Raw genomic sequence first — 21,788 nt, forward strand, 5'->3', positions numbered from 1 at the left:
GAGTTGTCCCAAAACTACCTATTTGGTAGTTTTACCCAAAATGTCTACCTATTACAGATTTCTTGGATTTTGCTTTTCTAGCCAGAACTATGGCACATTTCATTACGTCTCCATACTACATTTTAAACAAGACCAGATGCCCACATTGCTTATGCTGGCTATTCTCAATAGGACCAATGAATTTGATGCTTTAAGTAGCGAAAAGGCAAAGTGCAAGTGACAGAAAGCGTGACCTTGTTTCTACAAACACTTGCAGCTTAAAAGTGGTAAGCCACACCAGTCAGATGGGCAGTGCCTACACACAAGTGAACTGGTAGCCTGTATTCAGTCCTACTGTGCTAGGGCCCGGGCCTAGCATGTGGCTACAAGCAGTAGAAAAGACACTGGCATTTGCCAAAAAATAATCAAAACAGAAAAAGTTATCTGAAAGGGAATGGTGTATTTTAATGAGAGGTTGTGTACACATAAGCTGTTTTGTTTTGGTAGCAGACATCCCTAAGAGCCAATCAGCATGAAAGGGAAGTGTGTTGACTACTGAGAAGAGTTTTTTCGGTGGCTCTGTCACCTCCTTTCACTCTGATTGGCTTCAGTCAGCAGGAAAGGACAAGGAAGCATGTTAGAAGATTCTTCTCAGTGGCTCACTCCCCTTTCATGCTGATTGGCTTGTACTATACTGGAGATATAGGGGACCTAGTTGGAACCCTGCTCCCAAAAAAGTGAGGGGTGTAATACACCCCCCCAAAAAACCCAGATGACTAAACCCCTGAATAGTAGTTTGAGTTACATAAGCTTTACAGTAGCATAAATTATAATATAGAAATGCCTGGTTGAAATAAAATCGAACATTTTGTGTGTGTATATATATTAGGATGTGAACTCAGGATGATACTGATGATTTTAATTCAGCATTAAGACATCTCCCTTACATATTTCTAAATATGCATTCTCAAGTTTAAAATGTTAATTAGCCTTAACTTGTAAATAATCATTATCAGTTTTGGTGAATAAGGATTGTTTTGATTTGTCTAATCAAGAAAACTTCACACAACCTATCTCATTTCTTTTAGGCCACAGATGACTAATGTTGAGCAGTGTAGATTAGTAAATATTTTTGTTGGTTAGCAATATTTGTAGATGTGTTTGCAAGGCTGAAATTAACCTTACAGTGAATCTTAGAATTATGATGGTTACCAAAGTATGATGAAGCAGTTTAAATGTACTCCTTTTTATGGCAACCTTAATAGGAGTTTCCCCCCACAATATATTGAATCCTGTATTGGATTAAAGAGTAATTAACGTGGAGAGTTTTCATGGGCCTTATTATACAGCCTGCTGCTTCTCATAATCTCATTTCAAAACAAAATCTTACAAAATTTATAGTTCTAAACTCAAACACTTGCTTAACAACCCTCTTAAGTTTTCATGGTGATACACAAAACACTCAGGGAGAATCCAGAGTTCAAAGTCTAAAACATGAGTAAACAAATCCAGATCTCTGTTGGACTTTTCTCTGTCAGAGGTCTCATAATTTGTTGAAATTAATTAAAAATCAGCTATGTTCACAGAGTACCCGCAGTTTAAACATTTTTTAAAAATTAATTAAAAATCAGCCATGCATTAAGAAAATGAACATTGGAGTCTGACAGAACAGACATGTTCAGTAAGAACCAACTGTCACGTGTTCTAAAAGCCAGACTAACGACTATTTGACTTGACTAATCGGGGCCACACCCATGCCAGAAATTTATTCTACTTTAAACAGTCATGGCTTCCCCCCCTAAATACTGGGAAGTGTAGTTTGTGAAAAGTGCTGAGAGTTGTTAAGAGACTCCAGTCCCCATCACAAAGCTCCAGTGACCAGAGTGGGTTAACAGTTAGCCTCTCTTCCCAAAGAATTCTGGGGATTGTACCTCTGTGAGGGCAATAAGGCATATCCTGATAACTCTCAGCACTCTTTACAAACAATAACTCTCAGCACCCTTCACAAGCTACACTTCCCAGGATTCTTTGGGGAAAGCCATGACTGTTTAAAGTAGAATAAATGTCTGGCGTGGATGTGGCCAGGGACGGCTTTGGTTTAAATTTGAGTGGGAGACTACATGTGTGTGCTGTAGAATAAAAAGGTGGGAGAAACCCCCCGAAATAATGATACTGTTAACAATGTTTTCCTTTTAGAAAGGAAAGGGGCTTTCCCTCTGCTCAGTGCCCAACCACCCAATCTCCTCCCCTCCCTCTCACAATCTACCCCTACCCTTCCTCTCCTCTTCCTCCTTCCTGCCCCATCCCTTCTCCCTCCTCCCTGCCCCCAGGTCAGTTCCACCTATCCTAAGCATGATTGCACAGGAGAAAATCTCACTGAACTCAAAAAGCATGCACATGATCAAACCTGCCCTCCACTCCTGCCCCCTCCCCTCCCCCTCCCGCCCCCTCCCCTCCCTTCCCACTCCGCTCCCTTCCCACTCCTGCCCCCTCCCCTCCCTTCCTGCTCATGCCCCCTCTTCCTCTCCCCACATCCTCCCTTCCTCCTCCCCTCTTCCCTTCCCACTCCAGCCATCTCTCCCTCCCTCATGGTCAGTTTCACCTATCCTAAGCATGATTGCAGGGGGTAAATCCCATCCAACCCAATAAGCATGTAAATGATAACATCTGCCTTTCCCCTCCCTGCCCCTCTTTCCTTCCTCTCCCTCCCCTTCTTCACTCCTTCTCTTCCCCTTCTCACTCCAGCCCTCGCTCCCTCCCCCTTCTCCTCCCCACGGTCAGTTTCACCCATCCTAAGCATGATAGCAGGGAAGTAAATCCCATTGAACTCAATAAGCATGCAAATTATTAATCCATTGTCAGCAAACTTGCACAGGATCCCATTTCTTACCTCCCAGATTAAAAAGCAGAGAAATTAATTAATAGGCAAAAAACCCTTGCGGTTTAAGAATGTACTATAGCCAACAGATATTTCTATCAAACTTTAAAAAGCAGGGAAATTGGGCAGCTATAGTGAATTCACCAGGGGAGCAGGAGACCTGACGTCCTCTCTGAGATATTGTACTGTCCTACAAATTTGTCAAAATGCAAACACACTTTGGGTTGGTCTTTCACAGTCCAATCCACTCCCTGTGTAGCTTGGAAGAGTTTGATAACGTGTGCCTCTGAGCACACTATCATTTTAGAGCCTGGGACCAAAGGTGCCTCAGCACTCTGCTTATGCTCTCATATCGTCCTTCCCTCAATTGAAATGCTTGTGTGTGTGTGCGCGCGTGCATGTGCAAGATACAATCTTAGTGATTTGTACACATAGCCTGGGAACACAGATACCTGGACATGATGTTACAGCTAAGGATTACCTGCCTTGGCTGGGAAAAGATCTCTCCTATCCCGGTCTAGGAATTTGGCTGTGTAGTTTTTAGGTTGTTCTGTTTGTCTCTATAATGAATTATCCTTGCTTATCTCTCCAATTAATTTTCCTGACCACTGCTTAGAGATGATAGTGTGTATTAGCTACCTCTTGATACAGTAACCAAGGAATAAAATATAATGTGTGCTTCAATACCCAGACAATACTAACAAATTCTCTCTCCAGCACTGACTGCCCTCCCCCCCCCCAACACAGCAGGAGCAGTTAAGTGTTATTCACACCGTTCATTGCTAGATTCACAGATTTCTGGCACTACATCAGTGCTATGTGTTAAATATTTATTGGCATGACACATCCATTTATAGTCATTTTAAGTTATAAACGCTCCTGTTTGACAAACACCTTTCCTCTTTTCTCTAAATTGCAGTAAACCAGAGGCTATAATTTATATTTACTCTTGAGTGCATGGCTTGATGACTGTTCATGTTCCAGAGCCTTCCTTATTTATAATGCTTCATTTCAAAGCCTCCAGCTATGCTCAGCAAAGTAAAAATGGCTTTCAACCATCTTGTACTACCCAGGGAAGAGGAGAGCCCTGCTTACCCAAAACAGTGCCAGTTTATTTTCCTGTCCCTCTTTACGGGGCTCTCTAATAGTTCTGAGGTGAAGTTCTTGACTTTAAAGCTGAGAGAAGAAAAAGTTCAAGGCAGGCAATTATGTTTAATTCTCCTTTATCTTAGAAAAGCTTTTTAGAGGCAATGGCAGAAGTTCAGGCCATGTATTTTTTAGACATTTTCTTCTCATTGGATTTAATCAGTGGGTGGTATCCAGTGTTAGTCATACTCAGAGTAGGCCCACTGAAATCAGTAAATTTACATCACTGGTTTCAGTGGGTCTCCGAGTATGACTTGGTTGGGTATCACCTAGTAAGTTTAGTTTTTGCTCCCTCTTCTTTTATTTTATGTGAAAGCAAAAAAGCCACTTGAGGCTAGATATTGTTGTATTATTATTACTTCTACAGGACTTTAAGAATCTCCTTGTAACTGTGTAATTGGTGATTGTCGTTGTTTTGTAATTTCTTTACAGCCTCAACACACAAAATGCCAATAGAATAAGTGAAGTACCCTCTAGAACCTGCCATGAACCATTTTGAGGGACTGCCTGAAGGAGAGGTGAATGATGAACTAAGAAGCAGAGAGGTGAATGAATCTGTGGAGGCCGATTTGGAACATTCTGAGGTAGAAGATGAACAGCAACATTATGCCATTCGTTTCCCCAGATGTGCCAATGGCAGCCTTGAAAGGCGTTCTAGACAGGAAGAGGAGGGCACGTTAGCAAGGTCAGCTAGCACTGAGAGTGGTTTCCACAATCACACTGATACTGCTGAGGGAGATGTCATAGCCACAGCAGAGGATGGCTACGAAGGAGATAGAGTGCTAGAGAATGACGATGAGAGTGCCTATGCAGTGCAGTACAGGCCTGAGGCAGAGGAGTACACAGAAAATGCTGAGGCAGAACATGCCGAGACTATTCATAACCGAACTCTTCCCAACCACTTGCACTTTCATTCTATTGAGCATGAGGAAGCCATGAATGCAGCCTATTCAGGCTATGTGTATACCCACCGGCTCTTCCACCGAGGGGAAGATGAGCAGTATGCTGAGCCCTATGCTGACTATGGGCTTCAGGAACATGTGTACGAGGAGATAGGTGACACCCCTGACCTTGATGTCCGGGAAGGTCTTAGACTCTATGAGCAGGAGAGGGAGGAGGCTGACAACTATCGGAAGGAAGCTCTGGGTGCGCGGCTCCACCACTATGATGAACGCTCTGATGGAGAGTCTGACAGCCCTGAGAAGGAGGCAGAATTTGCTCCTTATCCAAGGATGGACAGTTATGAACAGGAGGAAGACATTGACCAAATTGTGGCTGAAGTCAAACAGAGCATGAGTACTCAGAGTCTGGACAAAGCTGCTGAAGACATGCCAGAAGCAGAGCAGAATGTGGACACTAGTAATGCTCCTGCTAATGTGCACCATGAAAGCAACAGTCAATTGTCAGTCAGCTCTAGGCCTTCTGTTAATGTGGGAGATTCAGTGCAAAGATATAGCAAGGAAAAAAGGGATGCAATATCACTGGCTATCAAAGACATTAAAGAAGCTATTGAGGAAGTGAAGACAAGGACCATCCGTTCTCCTTATACCCCCGATGAACCGAAAGAACCCATTTGGGTGATGAGACAGGACATCAGCCCAACCAGGGATGATGAGGATCAGAGGCCACTAGAGGGAGATGTGAGTATATAAAACTGCTGCATTTAATTTTAATAACAAGTTTGTGTCAAAATCTCACAAAACTACCCCTTACCACTATAACTTTCACCTTGACATTTGGTATTTTCTTACTGGTTTTTTAACAGTAAGGTTGAATTGTTTGTTTGAAAACAAAACATTACACAGTTTATTTTTTTATGAATATATAAAGAGATCATTGTGTTAAATGTTATTTTCCTGTTTAAATGTGTTTAAAAATCAAAGTTATTACAATACAAATTCCCCTTTGGCTATCCCTTTATGACCTTTGTTGTAAAGTATTGGTAACAAAAGAAAATGAAATATCAAAAACATTATTTAGATGTGGCTTAGGTAAGACATGAGACTTCACACATTAATTCTAAACATTTGCCCTAATGCATTTGCTTCTGATATAAGCAGTGTCTTGCTGACCACTAGCATAGTGTCATGTGGTACTGTGATGGTGTAACACTCAATACTCTTTTTGGTGCTTAGCATTTTTTCAGTCACTTAGACAGCAGAACTGTTGCCTTGCATTGCCCAAAAAACATGTTTCATGCATCAACCCCTGTCGATAGTTAATTCAAAAATTGTATGCCTGTTTTTGGTTGCCGTGCAGAGAAAGTATCTCTTATTTTCCTAGTGTTGTTTTTATGTCTAGTATCCTAAAATACTTCTGGATGCCTTAAACATTTGCTATAGGGATTCAATTCCAGTGAATGGCAAGGCTTTATAAAAGGTAAAGGTGTCTCCGTACTTGTAGTGCGAGTCATTTCCGACTCTTAGGGTGACGTCTTGCGACGTTTACTAGGCAGACCATATATATGGGGTGGGATTGCCAGTTCCTTCCTCGGTCTTTCTTTACCCCCCAGCATATGCCGGGTACTCATTTGACCGACCATGGATGGATGGAAGGCTGAGTGGACCTCGACCCCTTTTACTGGAGGTTCGACTTCCTCCTTCCGTTGGAATCGAACTCCAGCCGTGAGCAGAGCTTTCGGCTGCATTACCACTGCTTACCACTCTGCGCCATGGAGGGCTCAGGTGGCAAGGCTTTAATGGATGTTTTATATTGTTCTCTGTAAACTGCTTAAAGGCTTTCTTTTGAAAAAAAAATGCAAAAATAAGGCTGAAATCCTGCACAGTTGATTTCAGTGGTATTATCGCAGCTTAATTGTGCAAGACTGCTGCCCAAATTCTTAAATGAAGAGTTCTATAGTTTCATTAATTTTATTTAACATGAAAGCCACCAGTACGTTGCCAGAGTTGATTATGTTCCTTTGTCATCTACTAGGGTTATTTGGAGTAGGTGTCAAAATATGGTAAATTGTAGATCAAGACAGGAGTCAGCGATTCTTTGTGCTTCAGCCTGTACTAGGGTTACTGTCTCCAGGGAGTTCTTATTTTGCAAAGTTGCTTGTTCAGCGGTAGCGTGCATGCTTTGTATGTATACGTTCCCAGGCTTAGTCCCCATCATTTTCTGTTAAAGGTTCTCTGATAGGAGGAATGGTTTGAGAAAGATATAGCCCTGTTAACTGATATTTTTTCAATCAAGAGGAAAAAGATCCTATACCTTTTGATTCATACTGGAAATGTCACTCAGCACGGCCTTGGGCATCACTGTATAAGAGAATGGGGAGAAACAGGTACCTTCCTCTGCCTGCTTCCCTCATATCTCTGTCTCATACAAAAATGAACTTTCTGGCCTTCCCCCAAAGGAAAGATGCTAGAACTCCCTGTGCAAGGACTGCATGAAACACTTTCCTATAGGGAGAGATGCAAGCATTTTCTTTCAAATGAGATACAAATATGGTGTGACACTTACACTTCTTGTTTCCCTCACAGCCATATCACATCTGAAGCTGGTTTTTATTTTCAGTTGTAACAGAGGGTAGAATTGAAGTTCTGTTTAACTTGCAACGTAATATCTGAGGCACTTACACACCTTCAATAGCTCCTAGACTGGTGGAAGGTATGAGTGTTGAGTAAATTTGCTAACCTACACTAGGCATTATCTTGTCTTCACACTTCTGTTAGAATTCTGAGAATCCCAGCATTTACTGTATTAAAAAACACACAACTATTCTAGTCCACATGCATTGCTGAGCGCAGCCTGCATAATATAATAGCAAATATACTGTTATGAGCATGGGGGGGTTGGAATGGATGATTTCTGTGGGTCACTTTTCCAGCCTCTGATTTGGAATTGTATGCCGTGGGGGCTGGCTCCGCTAGCCAGATGAATCTCCTTTGTTAATCAAATAGAGTGGCCAGGTAAGATAATGGGCCAATCAGTTCCCTAGCAACGGTGAATGGGCTAGGAAGACCCCTTTTGTGATTGAGACTCTTCTGGAGGAGAGTCTCTCCCCCCACTCCTGGGAGCTGGCAGAAGTGTGTTTGTAGTTTTTTAGTGTGTTCTAGAGAATGGCTGGGGCTGCAGGCATGCAGAGAGGCTATCCCTCTGCATCATGGCTATAGGATGCCCCTGCACCCAGATGGAAAAGCTGCATATTGGACTGCTGATGCATTGAACTCCTCCATCCTTGAGCTCAGGTTGGAATGTGTGTAAATAAATAAACCATATTTCATAAAGACACCGCAGTCTCCGCTGACCTTCTTCCCCAAAGGAAACCAAACCCTGGACGAGCGTAGGGACCCCCGAAATCTCACCGCTCGGAGATTGGGGGAGGCGTGCAACAATACTAAGTAATAGAAACAAGTAGGACATCCCAAACTTAGTACATTGTTCTACTTCTGTAACTTTTTAAAAAATCCATAAATTGAGAATTTTCATAGGAAAACAATTTTTTTTAAAAAAACCTTGGTAAACAATTTATTAAACTTAAAGAGGACATGTTTACCAGTCATGCCTTGGCACCAGATGTCTTCACAGGGATGAGTTGCAAATCATGTTAGTTAACATAATCCAAATTAGCTGTATCCTAGCAGTAACAGATTTCTGAGTGACACCCTTTATTTATATTGTGTGTGTGCGTGCATGCGTGCAATTTTTATCCTGCCTTTTCAGAGTGCCCTAGGTGACTTACAAAAGGAGTAAACATTAAGTGCTTCAGTTCAGGCATACGTATCCTGTATAGTTTTGACCTATGACTAACCAATTCAGAAATTCTGTTTAGGTCTGAAAAAACAGTTCCCTATGACCCATAGGCTAAAGATTGCAGGCTTTACTCTAGAAAAATGAGTTTGCTGGATTGCTTTGGATCAGGTCTGTGAGGAATTGCCTCTTGATCCACCAAATACGCTGATGGTGTTTTGGAGACATAAGAATAATTTACAGCTTCCAATATTCAAAGGTCCATTTTTCTGTTTGAGCAAAGTCAAAATTGCATATTAGGAGAATTCTCTTAGTAAAGATCTAGAAATCACTAGCTTGAAGATAGTATTTTAATTCAGTACATCCCTTGGGTTCCCTGTGAAGAAACTGCATGTGAGGCTTCTGAGGTTTGTATTTTTTCCAGTTATGGGTTGACTCAATAAAAGGTATCCCTTGCTGACTTTGCATGTCTCATCCTCTGGGACCAATGTAGCAACATTTTTTTTGTTACACCCAGTGTCTCTTGCTCAATGGTGCAGAGGACAGTTTGTGACCGCTCTTTCCTGGCTTGCAAGCCTTAGACTGCATTTATATGTTTTTGTGATGTTTAATGAATCATGCACATGAATAGTTTGGCTTTGTGAAGTGGAGTGTAAAATTTTTGAGGAGCACTATCTGTTTCCCCCCTCCCTTTTAGGTTTTTAGCTTGCATTTGTGTTAACAGGGTTCTTTCGTTCTGAATCTGGAGCTATGGCAACTTTGCAGAGCTTCAGTTTTTCCACAGCAAATCTAATCTATTATTAATATGGGAATAGAGAAGGCTGCATTGAATAATTGAGCAGGTTTCAGGTGCTGCAGGGGCCTAAAAGAATGTGACCAGCTGTACAGATGTGATGATGTGCTTAGTGTTTGCTAAGCAAAAGTTTTAGAGCTGCTGCTTGGAACACAGATGGAATTCCATTAGGCCTCCTATTGATAGTATTAACTCTGAAAATTATGCAGCGAGTAATGTTTGAACTTTTTACATGGCTGAATATGTTTGGCTGACTAAAATATGCCTGAAATGCTTGAAAAATAAATCTGGAATTACCATATTGCATCTAAGACTTAGATGTGTGTGTGTGTTTATATATGTAAATTCATAGAATTCTGAATTGAGTACTATATGGAAAGACAAAATGAATTGGAGTCATACTTATTGATGCTTAGAATAGACCAGAGGTGTGGAATCTTCTTTGGCTCAAGGGCTGCATTCACCCTTGGTTAGCTCTCCGAGGGCAGCATGCCAGCAGTGGATGTGGCCTACCCCCCCAAACCATACACACATAGATGTTTTTGGATAGCTATTAGAGATGTTTTTAATTGCATTGTTTTACCATTTTGGTGTTTTCCACCCTTGGCTCCTTTGGCTGGATGGTAATGATAAGAACAATGATGCACTCCCTATGTAAAATTAGGCTTTTTTATGTGTCTTTAAGTCGATTCATGAAAAACTATGGAATGCTTTAAAAGAAATTGGGGTGCCACAGCATGTGATTGTCGTGATGCACAACCTATACTCTGCACAAGAGGCTACTGTAAGGACAGAATATGGAGAAACCGATTGGTTCCCCATTGGAAAGGGTGTGAGACAGGGGTGTATTTTGTCACCCTATTTATTTAATCTATACGCAGAACATATCATATGGAAAGCGGGATTGGACCACAATGAAGGAGGTGTGAAAATTGGAGGGAGAAATATCAATAATTGAAGATATGCGGACAATACCATACTACTAGCAGAAACCAGTAATGATTTGAAATGAATGCTGATGAAAGTTAAAGAGGAAAGCACAAAAGCAGAACTACAGCTTAACGTCAAGAAGACTAAAGTAATGACAACAGAAGATTTATGTAACTTTAAAGTTGACAATGAGGACATTGAACTTGTCAAGGATTATCAATACCTCGGCACAGTCATTAACCAAAATGGAGACAATAGTCAAGAAATCAGAAGAAGGCTAGGACTGGGGAAGGCAGCTGTGAGAGAACTAGAAAAGGTCCTCAAATGTAAAGATGTATCACTGAACACTAAAGTCAGGATCATTCAGACCATAGTATTTCCGATCTCTATGTATGGATGTGAAAGTTGGACAGTGAAAAAAGGGGATAAGAGAAAAATCAACTCATTTGAAATGTGGTGTTGGAGAAGAGCTTTGTGGATACCATGGACTGTGAAAAAGACAAATAATTGGGTGTTGGAACAAATTAAACCAGAACTATCACTAGAAGCTAAAATGATGAAACTGAGGTTATCATACTTTGGACACATAATGAGAAGACGTGATTCACTAGAAAAGACAATAATGCTGGGGAAAACAGAAGGGAGTAGAAAAAGAGGAAGGCCAAACGAGATGGATTGACTCCATAAAGGAAGCCACAGACTTGAACTTACAAGATCTGAACAGGGTAGTTCATGACAGATGCTCTTGGAGGTCGCTGATTCATATGTCGTAGTCGACTTGGAGGCACATAACAACAACATGAATCAATTTGTCTTTTTCGCAGTCCATGGTATGCGCAAAGCTCTCCTCCAACACATTTCAAATAAGTTGATTTTTCTCTTATCCGCTTTTTTCACTGTCCAACTTTCACATCCATACATAGAGAGCGGGAATACCATGGTCTGAATGATCCTGACTTTAGTGTTCAGTGATACTTTAAGTTAATTATACAGCCACGAGAGTGCACTGTATACTATGGCCAGCATGGGTTTTTCACATTCCAAAATGTGAAATTGAAAATACCCCCATTTATTTATTTTTATTTTATTTTATTAAATTTCTATACCACCCCATAGCCGAAGCTCTCTGGGCGGTTCACAACAGTAAAACATCAATATACAATATACAATAAGCCACAAAGAAAACAATTTAAACACACCAAACTACAAAAACACTAGGATACTAAAATACTGAAATGTGAAAATATTAAAATGTTAAAGAGTTAAAGTATTAGCTGTTAAAATGCCTGGGAGAAGAGGAAGGTTTTAACTTGGCGCCGAAAGGATAGTAATGTTGGCGCCAGGCGCACCTCGACAGGGAGATCGTTCCACAGTTCGGGGGCCACCATGACATTCTGCTACTTCCCATAAGCTAATTTCAAAACAAAGTTTCACAAATGTTATAGTCCTGAACTCAGAAATGCTTGCTTAACAACCATCTAAGTTTTCCTGGCAATACACAAAATACTCAAGGAGAATCCAGAGTTCAAAGTCTAAAACATGAGTAAACAAATCCAGACCTCTGTTGGACTTTTTTCTTTCAGAGGTTTCATAAGTTGTTGAAATTAATTAAACATCAGCCATGTTACAGACCTTGCTCCATACTCTGATCTTCATCTCATGCAATTTAAAAGTTAAAAAAATGCAAGGGTTATTTTTAATTAATTTAAGAAAATTAACATTGGAGTCCATGACAGAACAGACATGCTCAGTAAGAACCAACTGTCAATGTTCTAAAAGCCAGATTAACAGCTATTTGGCTTGGCTAATTGAGAAGTGTAGTTTGTGAAGGGTGCTGACAATTGATAGGAGACTCTGTTCCCCTGACAGAGCTCCAGTGGCCAGAGTGGTTTAACAATCAGCCTCTCTTCCCAGAGAATTCTGGGGATTGTAGCTCTATGAGGGGAATAGGGTGTCTCCTAACCACTCTCAGCACCCTTCACAAGCTACGCTTCCCAGGATTCTTTGGTGGAAGCCATGACTGTTTAAAGTGGAATTAATGTCTGGTGTGGATGTGGCCAGGGACAGCTTTGGTTTAAATTTGAGTGGGAGACTACGTGTCTGCTGTAGAATGAAAAGGTGGAGGGAAACCCAAAAAGTAATGATACCGTTTGTTTGTTTGTTTGTTATTTGATCCCGCCCTTCCTCCCAGCAGGAGCCCAGCTCTGTTAACAATGTTTTCCTTTTAAAAAGGAAAGGGGCTTTCCTTCTGCCAAGTGCCCACCCAACCAATCCCCTCCTCTCCCTGCCCCTCCCCCTCCCTGCCCCCCCCGTCAGTTTCACCTATCCTAAGCATGATTTCACAAGAGTAAATTCCATTGAACTCCATAAGCATGCAAATGATCAAATCTACCCTTCCTTCTGCCCCTCCCCTCCCCTTCCTTCCTCCTCCTGCTCCCTCCCCTTCCAATCCCCTTAGCCAAATTCTTCCAAACTACACAGGAAGTGGATTGGACTGTGAAAGACCAACCCAAACTGTGTTTGCATTTTTACAGATCTGTAGGGCAGTACAATATCTCAGAGAGGAGGTCAGGTCTCCTGCTCCCCTGGTGCATTCACTATAGATGCCCAATTTCCCTGCTTTTTAAAGTTTGATAGAAATATCTCTTGGCTATAGGTGTGTTCTTAAACCACAAGAGTTTTTTGCCTATTAGTGAAAGAGTCTCATTGATTTCAGTGGGTTTACTCTAACAATGACTAAGCCTGGATCTAGTCAATGCACAGCCTGATCCTTAACATTTTTATTTGAAAATAAATCCTACTGATTTTGGAATTGCCACAAGAACTTACAATTTTTGGACTTTAATGGTTCAGGATTGCTGGAAGATGTGATAGAATCCAGTTTTTCAAGTGGGTTTACAGTAGGGCCCCGCTTTACGGCGCTTCGCTTCTCGGCACTTTGCTAATGCGGTGGTTTTGAATTGTGTTTCTGTCCCATATGTTCGACACTTGTTCCGTTTTTGCAGTGATTTTGTGGTATGACGCAATTGATGGCGCCCAACGCCCTGAGCACATCGTCAGAGCTTCGGGTGCCATTTTACAGCGAGGGAGGCAGCGGAGACCAAGTGAACAGGCAGGGGTGAAGACGAGCGGGCAAGGGGGGATGAGCGAGGGAGGCAGCAGAGAGCGAGCGAACAGGCAGGGGGGAGGGCGAGCGGGCAAGGGTGGGAAAGGAACATTGATCAGCTGTTGCGGGGGGAGCTTCAGGGACCAAGCACTGTCAGCTGGAGCTCCCCGTACTACAGCTGATTGATGTTGCACTTTACGGCGATTTTTGCTTTACGGCCGGGGTCTGATCCCTGACCTGCCGTATAAGTGGGGCCCTACTGTATTGCTTTTGTTACAAGACCTGAGCCTTAGAGTAGAACAGACTATAAATCTCATTAAATAATTAGGGCTCTTTAGTCATTACAGAGCAGAATGTCTCCATTTCTGTCTTCTCCTGGGTAGCGTAGATCCTTAGGAAGCCTAGTCCTAATAATCTGTTTTGACTTCGTTGGGTTTTTTTTTACAGCTTTTTACAAAGTTGGGATGAATGGACTGTAGTACACATGCAGTCGACTTGGAGGCACATAACAACAAAATTGGGCTTACAGATTTTAGTAGAGCTTCATAGCTATAAAAACCAAAAATAATGGAAAAGCTAATGCTATCCTTCAGAGCAGTCTTGTTACAATATACATTTCCTTGCCAGCAATGTCCCACCATTCAAGAACAGTTTTTTTAAAAGTTTCCATTTAAAGGAGAATTGATTAGGCTAGAAGCTGCTTGCACTCTGGTCCAGTTAATTTCTGTGGAAACTGTCTGCAATTAAGAAAACAGTGAGCATAAATTTTCCTCCATAGTAAACTACCACCTCAATTATTTTTGTATTGAATGCAAATGCAAGTTAAAATGGCTAATTCTCCAGTAGTGGTAATAGTTGCTGCATAAGAAATAATCTCTTTGGCCCTTCTGTGTGTTATTCTTGAACATATCCTAAAAAAATCTGTTTCCTTTGCTGGATATTTCCTGGCTTCCAAATATGTGGACTAAAATACTGTCCCGCCCAGTTAAATCTTGCCAATCTGTTTGTTAATTCCATTAGAAGCAATTTCAAATTCAGAACAGGTAATAATATCCTCTCCTAAGCAGTTTATTAAATGTGCAGGCTGCACAAAAGAAATTACTTAAAGCAAGAATATATTTATTTCACAGTACATTTAACAAATTAAAACAAAAAGACAAGTATTGTAATATTTAATTCTACTTTACTCTCAGTTATTAACCGTTTTGGAGGGGCACATGGTCTAATGGGCTTCCAAATTCTACTTTAGTGGGGGAGGCGGTTTAATCAATGTACTTTAACTATCTCACATTTTACAGTACACCAAGTAATATTATTTTATTACTTATTCAGAAGACAGCAATAGTATTACAATTCTACTACAAAGGTACTTCTTTGGAATAACCCTCATAACCCTCAACAACCAGCAAGGGCTGCTTGCTAAAGTACAGAATGTCCTTGTTATATGTGTGTTGCATGACTGCCATTCAGTTTCAAAGAAGGTTAATCTACACAGGTAGGACACTAGCAACATCTCCTGTTACAGGCTTCAATTTCAAGTTCGAAGCACATAACACCACTGGAAAAAGTAATTTGGTGGCACTTGCTAGTTAGTAGATGACTCTGTAGTTGAGCAGAACAGCAGCAAAATCAAAATGGAGAATTTTTGGATGTATCAGGCTGAGTATCTTAGGAGAATGGTAGGTGATTTATGGCACGATAGTACATGGCAATTTAGGATTTTTTTTTTTTTACTTGCCCTACATTTCTATGTATAAATGAGAAAGAAGCATCCATTATCTTCTTGGATATTTTATTTTGAAATTTGGTGGTTTTGGTGGTTTGGTTACTCCTGTACCCTTAAGTATGGTACGATAAGAATATTTTTTGCATTTTTTCTGTTTTGAAAAATAGCTGAATTGTAAGTAGTGCTTAATATTCTTTTGTCTGATGCAAATGATGCAGTGCACATAAGATCTTGTAGTAGAAGAAATCCAAGCAATACTTAAAATATGGCCTTTGCTACTGATGCCTCTGTAATATTGCTAATGGTGCAGAAGAGTAGAAGAATGAATGAGTAAATAGAGAATCGGCCATTTGTAAGGTTTGAAAGCGACTGAGGAGGGAGAATTTGTTTCTCACTGTGTGTATCCACATTTTGCTTGTCCCACTGTCACCCCAAGCAGTTGCTGCAAGCTTATAAAACAATACAAAAGATCTGTTATAGTGGTGGGGTGGAGGTGAGGGTCCAGGAAAACCCAGTTGCTTGAGCAGAGTTCTCCTGTTTTCTCTGGATCAAATCTGGGAAGTTTTGAGAAAGGTTCAGGGGCATCTCTCTGTCTCTGGGTAGTGCTTGGTCCCCTCTAAATTATTATTTTATTGCACATATACCTTGTTCTTCCTCGGAAACTTTCATACTGTATGGCTTCCAAGCAGATGCTCATCTAGCCTGCTTTATATCCCTTCAGATCATTCTCTTGTCTCTTGGTCCATAGACAGTGTGTAAGAAAGAACTGCGATGTATTGATGTGGGGAGAGAGGGGAAGGAAAAGACGGGACAGCTTGAAGTTGGATGAGGGGAAGAACTATATTCTTGAAAATATACTGACTGCTATTTGGAATTCTGCATGTAAATGAAATAAGAACAGAGTGGTTTGATTGGTCATCTGTAAATATAGTTTCTGTTCATGACTTACTATTTATATTTGTAAGCTGCTCTGGGACCTTTTTTTCAGCTGAAGAGCAGGATAAAAATTATTTACATAATAATTTTAGACCTTTGATGCATTTCAAAAATCTCTGCGCTTTCCCAGTACTTCAAACCACATTGTACAAACTTTGCTAGGACTCAGTCCTGTATTACTGTCGTATTTTCAATAGATCTCTGCCCTCTGATTTTACTTTCTATTAAATTTGACCAGAAGTAAAGATTTAATATAATAAAGATCTCCAGCCTTCTCTCAAGCTTGTACAAACAGAGCTGTCTAAACAGCATTCTCTCAAGCTTGATTTTGGAAGGTTTTAATGTCTGGCCTATACTCGAAATATATGGATTTGTTATTGTAGTAGTTAACTTTGTGGTTTAATATAATTTGCAACCTCACCACAAGTTTTTTTAAAAAAGAAAAAGCTCAGCCCTGAAAACCATATCCCCCCATTTTACTAACATATTTTAAGTCACTCTTCTTGCATCCAGTGTTTTATCCATATTTACAGCTTTGAAAAATCCTTTTGAAATTAGTGTTAAACAAGAATATAATTATTTAAGTACATCTTTGCAGATTGTGGTATTCTAAGCAGCCTTTCTTGCTTCCAAGAAAATACAAATACGAAGATAATTCTGTGAAATTTTACTTGCATTCTTATTTGATTTGAATCCTTTGCTCCTTTAGCTGAAAACAACAAATACCATATATTGTTGAGTCAACAATTTATTACATTATTTGTCTTTTCATATATATATATATCTAGTCTCCATCTCCTGATTCATCTTCACCACGGGGTGCTGAATCATCAAGTGTACAACATCACCAAGATGTCTGTGGTACGGCAGAAACCCCCACCAATAAGGAGGTAGGGTGCAGTATTTTTCAAAGCAGTTGTTTTACTGGAAATACTCCTCATATTTACAACTTCTTGACTCTGTTATTTGCATTAAACAATTTATTTATTTATTTTATTTTATTTTATTCGATTTATTAGTCGCTCATCTGGCTGGAAACCCAGCCACTCTGAGCGACGTACAAAATAAAGGCATATAAACATCAGACATAAAAGTATATAAACATCAAAAAAGAAGCAATAAAACTAAACAACAAAGTAGAAGCTATCCCCCAACCCACAATCTAAAACAATCTAAAAATGTTGATTTACGTATAGTATGCAATAGCTTTTTAAGATTTAGGCTGTGGTCTGCAATACTTGCACTTGCCAGTAAATTCAAATCCATAGACTTAAATAAGCAAGCTGATTTAGAAATGCAGCTTTTATATTGTTAGGTAGAGTCATGTTTAAGAGATTGAAGCAATTATCTTGGTTGTAAGCGCTGTTGGAATCACTGATAACTGAGTTTGAAGTAACTGTTCCTAGAATCAGTGTATTACAGTTATTGATGTAGTTCCTTTTAAAAACAACTTTCTTAGGGAAGAAGTGGGACTTGCCATGTAGTTCTACTTTCTAAATGTCTTTCCACAGAGTCCAATTTTTGTAGTAGTATAAAAGTGCCCAAAGGCATGGTGTCCTGTGTTAAAATCTGGTAGGGAACCTTTTTAGCTCTAGAGTCAGATCCTTATCAGGACCTGCCTTGAAGGCCAAATTTGACATGTGGGCAGGGTTGCCCACCAGTCAATCACATGATGTCATTATGAGGCCATACAATTAACAGGTGTGAGGGACTCTTTTATGTCTCCAAGACTGGGGACTTAAAGGGGAAGACTTGCAAAAGGCTTTAAGACAGACCCCATGTTACTGTTTGAGCAAATGGGCATGCCAGAGCTGAATTTAAAGCCTTTGCAAAAGCCTCTTTGAAGCAGTGCTCCCACACGAGCTGCTTCAAAGGGCACTTTTTCACAGGGCTTTAGTCCCTGTTTAGCTGATGAGCAGGGATTAAATGCTGCTGCCTTGGCCGTGCGATCATGTTCCCTGCTAGGAACAAGATCACATAGCCGATACATGATTAAACCCTGTCCTCACACCCACCCATCAACTGATGTAACTAATGACATCAGGTGGTGGGTGGGTGAGCATGGTTTGGGAAAAATTGCCTTGTAGGCCAGATTGGATCCCCTGGTGGGCCCTGATTGTCCTGGAGGCTGGAGGTTCCCCACCTCTGTTCTATTAGGTTAACAGTAAAGCTCTTTATAGTATTATCTGCTTACTTGTAATATTTGATGTGTGTGGAGTTGTTTTGGGGCGGGGGGTGCTTCAGCATCTTCAAAGAACACATTAAAAGTGTTCCTTAAAGACAGCTGATTCCTTGGGATTCCCTTTGGGCTGGGTGTGAGAGAGTTGGAGGCTTTCTATCTACCCAAGATGAGAACCATTCAATCATAATTCTGTTTCACCTGTCTGGAGCATACATACAGCTGTAGAGACATGATCCCTAGGGATCTCTTAGAAGAGGCAGCAAGGATTTTCCATACCTCAATTGGCCAAACAAGGGCCAAACAGTTTCATAACAGTCAAGCATGAGTTATGGCCCATTAAAATCCACACATCTTTCATTTAATGACAAAAGGATTGTAGTATTATTAATAATTGCTTTTTAATATATATATTTAATTTTCTTTGAGTCCTTTTGTGTTTACCATCAGTTTTGTGAGAAAATAATTTGTTTTTTAAATGAATTTTTGAGAGACCTTTCAGGCATTGGAGTACCACACTGACAATAAATTTATAAAATAGTGTCCAGTTTTCCTAAAAGTAGTGATACTTCCCTCTCAAAATTCTCAAACATTTGGAAATATTTGCTTTTTGCCTGATACCTGAAGTGTACATTAGACTGTGCCAGCCAAACCTAATTGCATGCAGTAAATCTCTCCAATTGGGGAAATAACTTTCTTTAAAACATTTTTCATTAAAAAATACCCATCACAGATCTGTATCGCTTGAGGAGTTTCTCAGGGTAGAATGATACATCTTATCTTGTTGAGGAAAATACCAATATGAATTTATCATGTGCTCTCTCCTTCCTTCTCCAATCCCATCTGGGAGACAATTCACAGGCATGAAAAAGTTTTGTCTCTGCACAATTATTTTTGTATAAAGCCAAATGCCTAAATAGAGGCAGTATCAGTCAGGAGATTACACAAATGTATTTGTAACAAATATTTGTTCCAAAGGATAATAAAAATTTGTATAAACTTCCCTCTCTGAATGAAGAAATCAAGATTTCTAGTAATAATGGTAACTATAAAGCTTTTATATCACTTAATTGAAGGCTGTGTATTTTATACTACTAAGCTTTTCTCAGGAATGCTATTTGTTGTTCCACTGCTTTATTATCTCTGCCTACTTGAATGCAGAAGATAAACCACTTTAATCTGTTCATGGCAATTGGATGCATTATTTAAAAGGATACCAGTGCAGGAGTATCAAAAATAGAGGCATTGTAATAGATCATATGGTCACAGAAGCAGTTTCCTCAGTGGAAATAAATGTCACAATTTCACCCCAGCACTTAATTTTCTGAAAGCATCATGTCAGCAGGAGGTCTTATTTGATTGTAACACTTTCTTCCATTTGTATTTTTTTCTTTATCAGTTATTTTTGTGTTCTAAGATGCTATTTTTATAGGACTTAATCAGATTGTAGCTTCCTACCCCTCATAAGTTTTATGATGAACAGTAAACATTTGCAGTGCAATTCTGTGAATGTTCACTTGGAAGTAAGTCCCATTCTAAGTGGGTCTTCTACCCTTGTGTGTTTAGGATTGCAGCCTACGTCCAGTCCAGGTGGATTAATCCTTAGCTTAAAAGTATATCAAAACTTGAGCAAAGGGAGAGATCACTGAGATCTTTCACATGAATGGGCCTGTCAATGTAAGCCTAAAACCTTTAACACACTGCTGGATGTTTAAATCCTTGAGTTCTTTGCAATTATTTGCTTGTGACATGATGTATGTTGGTGACATCTTTGGAACTTGTAAAAGCTGTCATTCATACTAAAGACAGCCTGGAAATGCCTTATTGATGCTAATGGTCCAGACTACACTCCAGGATTACTTCTTAATAATTAACTGATACTTTGAAATATTTATATATATTTCTTAATAGGCTGTCTACCGAGACTGGGTAACAACTGTCATTGTGTGATGAATAACTTTGACAGTTCTGCATGAAAGGCTTTTTAATGCATACCTCAGCATGCTTAGCTTAGTTTGATATCCTGTTTGTCTTAATTACAGTCAAGAAAAAGCCTGGCTTCTTTCCCAACCTATGTTGAAGGTAAGCTATCTAACCTATCTCACTTAAAAAATAATAATTCAGAAACCTTTTGATATGGTATAATGTGAGGTGAAAATAGATGTTTCACACAATCTGTTTAATAACTTTCCAAAGTGGTTCGTCCGAGACCTGGTCTTACACATAGAGCAAAATAAAAGAGAGGGCTATGCCACTTCAGCTGGCAGTCGGGGGGAATGCTTCCTCACATTTAAAAAAAAACTCATTTAAGGTTTAAAAAAGAAAGAAAAAAACCCACAGCCATAGCACATTAGGGAGAAGCTTCTAGCCCAGCTTGTTCCTTTTATCTCTGCTGCAGTTGCAGTCTGGATCTCTCCCTATCCGCTGCAACTGATACTTGCCTCAGAAGAAGAGCCCCCATTGACATCAGTGGGAACTTCTGTCCTGATGCAAATAATAATGTTTGGGGGGGGATCCAAGTTGGGACAATGACAGGAGCAAAGAGCTAAAGCTGCCCTCCCCAATGCTGTGGTCTGCCTGCTATTTTGGAAAGGAAAAAACTAGCATGCAAAGACCAATCGTGATTAACCTCATGTCTAGCTTGACCCATGTAAACCAGGCCTAAGAGAAACTCCACCATATCTTTTAAGTCTGGAGTAGGTTTCAACGTCTTGCTGTCCCTAGGCCAGATTCAGCCAGAGGAAGGCTGACCCCCTATTTATATTCTCTGGGTGGAATCGAATTGGTGCCTATGCACTCATGGAATGGCTTTTGATCCACAGAGGGGATCTGTTAACAGAAATGTAGGAAGCATTTTTTCCCAAATTCATCACCGCCACCAGCTCCCTATATCACCTTCTACCCTATTTACGAGGGTCTCTCAACTGATTTTTGGGAGTGCTGCAACTACAGGGGGAAGGGAAAATCAGCAAAATTTGCCTCCCCTCCCTTCCATTAGCAGATGCCATCACTATATCAGAAGCCCTTCTGTGAGCACCTGGGCACCAGTTGGATTTCACCCTGTCCTCTGGCCTGATGTGTATTTCAGGCTGCTGCTGCTGTTTGGAGTTCAAAGGTTATAGTGGTAGGAGTCCCTTCTGGAAGCTGAACACATGTAGCAGCAGCAGCAGCAGCAACTGTTCCTGCCTGTTGAGCAGCTGAAGATCCATTGGGGGTCTTGTAGCTCCATTACTATTCTGGTGAGCTTTAGATTGGCACACAGACCAATCTGTTTGCCACCTGGGGGAGTAAATATGTGAGACACTCTTAGTACACATGTAAAATAAAGATTTATAGTATAAGTCTTGAATCTTAGATTTTTATAAAATATATTAACCTATAGTCCTATATGATCTTTTTGACTCAAATGTGGTTTAGAAG

General features: G+C 40.3%; 1 protein-coding gene across 8 annotated transcripts in view; it reads left to right on the top strand.

The window, feature by feature from the left end:
* APBA1 (amyloid beta precursor protein binding family A member 1) overlaps positions 1–21,788 on the top strand; it is a 112,510-nt gene that overhangs the window by 58,734 nt on the left and 31,988 nt on the right. For all 8 annotated transcript variants that reach the window (XM_061628385.1, XM_061628404.1, XM_061628441.1 and 5 more), the window contains 3 exons: positions 4,436–5,643; positions 16,978–17,079; positions 20,411–20,450. In XM_061628385.1, the coding sequence (XP_061484369.1) occupies positions 4,489–5,643; positions 16,978–17,079; positions 20,411–20,450 (1,297 nt within the window). In that variant the 5' untranslated portion in view covers positions 4,436–4,488. The remainder of the gene's footprint in view (positions 1–4,435; positions 5,644–16,977; positions 17,080–20,410; positions 20,451–21,788) is intronic.

The sequence above is a fragment of the Rhineura floridana genome, chromosome 1 (assembly GCF_030035675.1).
Source record: "Rhineura floridana isolate rRhiFlo1 chromosome 1, rRhiFlo1.hap2, whole genome shotgun sequence".
Lineage (NCBI taxonomy): Eukaryota > Metazoa > Chordata > Lepidosauria > Squamata > Rhineuridae > Rhineura > Rhineura floridana.